The sequence below is a fragment of the Corvus brachyrhynchos genome, unplaced genomic scaffold (genome assembly GCF_000691975.1).
Source record: "Corvus brachyrhynchos isolate BGI_N302 unplaced genomic scaffold, ASM69197v1 scaffold305, whole genome shotgun sequence".
NCBI classification, from domain to species: domain Eukaryota; kingdom Metazoa; phylum Chordata; class Aves; order Passeriformes; family Corvidae; genus Corvus; species Corvus brachyrhynchos.
The window spans coordinates 403,706-407,164 of record NW_008239284.1 but is presented as its reverse complement, the minus strand read 5'-3'; the positions used below and the strand labels follow the sequence as shown (position 1 = coordinate 407,164).

General features: G+C 59.4%; 1 protein-coding gene across 1 annotated transcript in view; it reads left to right on the top strand.

The window, feature by feature from the left end:
• The window catches only part of RGS3 (regulator of G-protein signaling 3), a 67,352-nt gene extending 64,304 nt beyond the window's left edge, over positions 1 to 3,048 (top strand). Inside the window, exons 25-28 of the mRNA XM_017740276.1 lie at positions 1 to 44; positions 849 to 910; positions 1,527 to 1,693; positions 1,784 to 3,048. The exon at positions 1 to 44 is cut by the window's left edge and continues 4 nt beyond it. Of these exons, the coding sequence (XP_017595765.1) occupies positions 1 to 44; positions 849 to 910; positions 1,527 to 1,693; positions 1,784 to 1,969 (459 nt within the window). The 3' untranslated portion in view covers positions 1,970 to 3,048. The remainder of the gene's footprint in view (positions 45 to 848; positions 911 to 1,526; positions 1,694 to 1,783) is intronic.
• Positions 3,049 to 3,459: the final 411 nt, after the last annotated feature.

Genomic DNA, 3,459 nt, shown 5'->3' with positions numbered 1-3,459 from the left:
GCCAACCCCTCCGGCAAGCTGGACAAAGTGCTCAAATCTCTCAAGTAGGTGCTGCGAGTGGGTGGCGTGGGCATGGGGACCATGGGGGCTTGGGGACAAGCTGTAGTCTGGAGCTCCTCACCCCGTTCAACGCGTTCACCCCGTTTGGGGAAGCTGTGGACAAAGTTTTTGTATCTGGAGGAGCATTTAAAATATTTTTTGGCTGAAAATCTCCTGCTGGAGAGTGAGAGGTCCTGCCTGGGCAGTGGCACAGCAGCAGCTTGGGCTGGAAATTTACCTGACGGCATCGTTCTCCCAGTGCCTGTCTGTGGAACTTTAACTGGCCAGAGGATGGTTTGAAAAACCACTTTGCTCTGGAGATGCTCCAGCAGCTGGAGACGAGCCCTCCCTGCTCTTGCTCCTGGCAGCTCCTCCGGCTGCTTGAACGGGACAGCTGAAATCCCACTTCCCGCAGCTCCGCATCACCCGGAGCTTCTCCAGTTCTTGCTCAGACACCCGAAGTGCTACAGCTGCCTGCACAGACCTCCTGGGGTCGGATTTTCTTCCTGCCAGCCTGAAGGCAGCGGTTTCCTTCCGGCAGAGCTGCTGTGGTGCTGCCTGGTGCAGAGCCTGGCTCTGCCTTCAGCTGCTCTGCCAGTGCCAGTGCCAAGGTGGGAGCCAGGGCCAGCCCCACCGGGCACACAGCGTGGCTTTATCCCCTGGAAACATTTAGCAGGAGGCCGATTTGGGAGCTGGGAGCAGCCGTGCTGGGCTCACAGCCTGGCTTTTAATCCACTGGAAATGTTTAGCAGGCAGCAAAAGCAGCTTTTGCTTCTGAGCTTTGCCAACGTGCCGTCCTTATTCCACAGGCCCACTCCCGAGGAAGCGCTCAAGTGGGGGGACTCCCTGGAGAAGCTGCTGCTGCACAAATGTGAGTGTGTGTCCATCCCTTCCACTTGTGTTTGCTGCCAGGGGAATATCCAGACACGTGCCTGGATAAAGATGGGATTTCCTCTGTTAATCCCTTCTGGTGTTTGGGGTTACACAAAGGGAAGTTAGCGTGGTTCTTGTCTGCACCCCTCCTGCTCCTGCCTGGCCCTGGGGGAACTTGGTGACAGGGGCAGGTTGGGGCTGCAGCCCCCCAGCTTGGGGAGGAGGAGGCAGAGATCTGTGTCTGTGCCCAGTTTGGGGCTGTGCAGAGGGTCCATGGAGAAGGAGCTGCTTTAGAACATCCCAGAGATGGGGGGACAGTCCTTCTCAGGCACCTCATCCTACATCCAGCCCATGGGGATGGCTGCGGGGTGCTGTCCCCACTCCAGCCCAGCCTCCCTTCTGGCTCTCCATGCTGCAGCCAGGCTGGGGATGTGGCTGCAGCTCCTGGCTGGGCTGTGCTGGCCTGGCAATGCCATCGCTGCCCGTTTGCACAGGGGGGGTTTTCGGGCAGTGCAGGGAGGTGGTTTGGGCTGCAGCTTTGCAGAGTTGCTGAGGGTCTTGTGGGGTGTTCCCTGTCGGAGAGCGGGAGTAGAGCCGTGTCCCTGTCCCCACAGATGGGCTCGCTGCCTTCAGGGCCTTCCTGCGCACTGAGTTCAGCGAGGAGAACCTGGAGTTCTGGCTGGCCTGTGAGGAGTTCAAGAAGATCAAATCCCAGTCCAAGATGGTCTCCAAGGCCAAGAAGATCTTCGCTGAGTACATTGCCATCCAGTCCTGCAAGGAGGTGAGGGCTGGCTCCCATGCTGGTGTGCGGCTCCCTGGCACCGTGGCTGCCTGGGGAGCTGCTCACCAGCCCTGGTGTCTCTGCCCACAGGTCAACCTGGACTCCTACACACGGGAACACACCAAGGAGAACCTGCAGAACATCACCCGCAGCTGCTTTGACCTGGCACAGAAGAGGATTTACGGGCTCATGGAGAAGGACTCGTACCCCCGCTTCCTCCGCTCCGACCTGTACTTGGACATAATCAACCAGAAGAAAGGCAGCTCCCCGCTGTAGGCCCAAGGACTGTCTCGGGGCAGGCTGGGAGCTGTGTGTTTACATGGAATTGGGCAGTGGAGGCCTCCCCGGGAGCTGGTGGGAGCTTGCGGCCCTGCTCGTGCCCCCAGGCCATGGACGTGGGGCAGCTGAAGGCACCGAGCTCGGGGCCGAGGGGACCAACAGGCCGAGCAGTCTGGTACTGCTGCCCCCCCCCGAGCCACCATCGCTGGTACGACGCCGTCGGGGTGGCCCCGGCATGGATTTAGCCAGGAGGGAAGCTCCCACGAGACTACTGTGAAGCACCTGCCCCAGCCACGAGCGTTGCTGGAAGGCGCAGAGTGAGCCCAGCTCGGCGAGCAGGAGGAGGGATTCTCGTGCAGGGCTCTGGCGAGGGGCCAGCAGCACCGACACGAACGTGGTCCCGGACCAAAGCCTTGTGAGCTGGAGCAGCCCCAGGACGCTGCTGTGCTTCCCCGTGCCGCAGGGCCTCCCGGCTGCCCCCGAGCAGCTCTGGCAGGAGCCCGGTGCTTCCTCGGCTCGTGGTGGGTCCCCCCGGGAGCGACGAGAGCCGGGTCCTTGCCCTGCGCTGGAGGTGTGCAAAGCACCCCCTCCTGCCCTCACCCCTGGTTTATTTATTGCCCTCCTGTAGCTGGACACGTTGCTGTGTGATAGGAGCCCCCTTGTCCTCCCCGTCCCCAAGTTACAAGTGCAATATTCGTGTGTGTCGCGGCCGAGTTCTCCGGCGGAGCGGATGCCTTTTTCTTTTTCCAGGTGTGTAGATTTTGTAAGGTAGCAGATTTAGTGTGCCAGACCCATTCCCTGGCAGCGGGCCGCCGGGGGAGCGTGGTGTAAATATCAATATATCCATGCCCTGACGACGGAGGGGTTGGTGATGGAGAAAAGCCACTCTGTGCAGCAGCCGCTCTCCTGACTCTGGATAACAATGCTGTGTTTGGGAAGGGGGGTTCCTGCTGGCCCTGGCAGGGCGGGATGCACTGCCTGCCTCCCAGTTTACAGTGCAAAGCATCTCTGCAGCTAGAAAAAAACCTACATTGTCATGGTCATAGGTAAATAAAAGGAGAATATAATTTCTTGTAGATGCCTTTTGTTCGTGCCGTGTTTGTCAGCGCTGGTGGAGCCGCGTGGCCCTCGCCTCACTGAGGAGTGTAAAATCCTATTACTGCGTGGCTAAAGAAGGGAAAATCTGGTTCTGTGAATTTCTGAGCTGTTATTTGCGATGAAGCAGCTGCCACATGCTCCTGAGGCCAGGTCTGGGTATAGGAGCAGAGTTTTGCCCAAAGCGAGACTGTTCCCAAGGACAGCGGTCGCTGTTCACCACAGCAGGGCACAAACCTCTGACCACGGAAATCCCAAACACACCAGTGACCAACCTCCTGTGGCTCCGGGTCCCTCTGGGGCCACACCAAAAGCAGCAACAAAAAGCTATTGCAGGTCCATGCACAGCTTGGCAGGGCTGCTGCTCCCCAGCAAGGGCAGTGCTCGGCTGT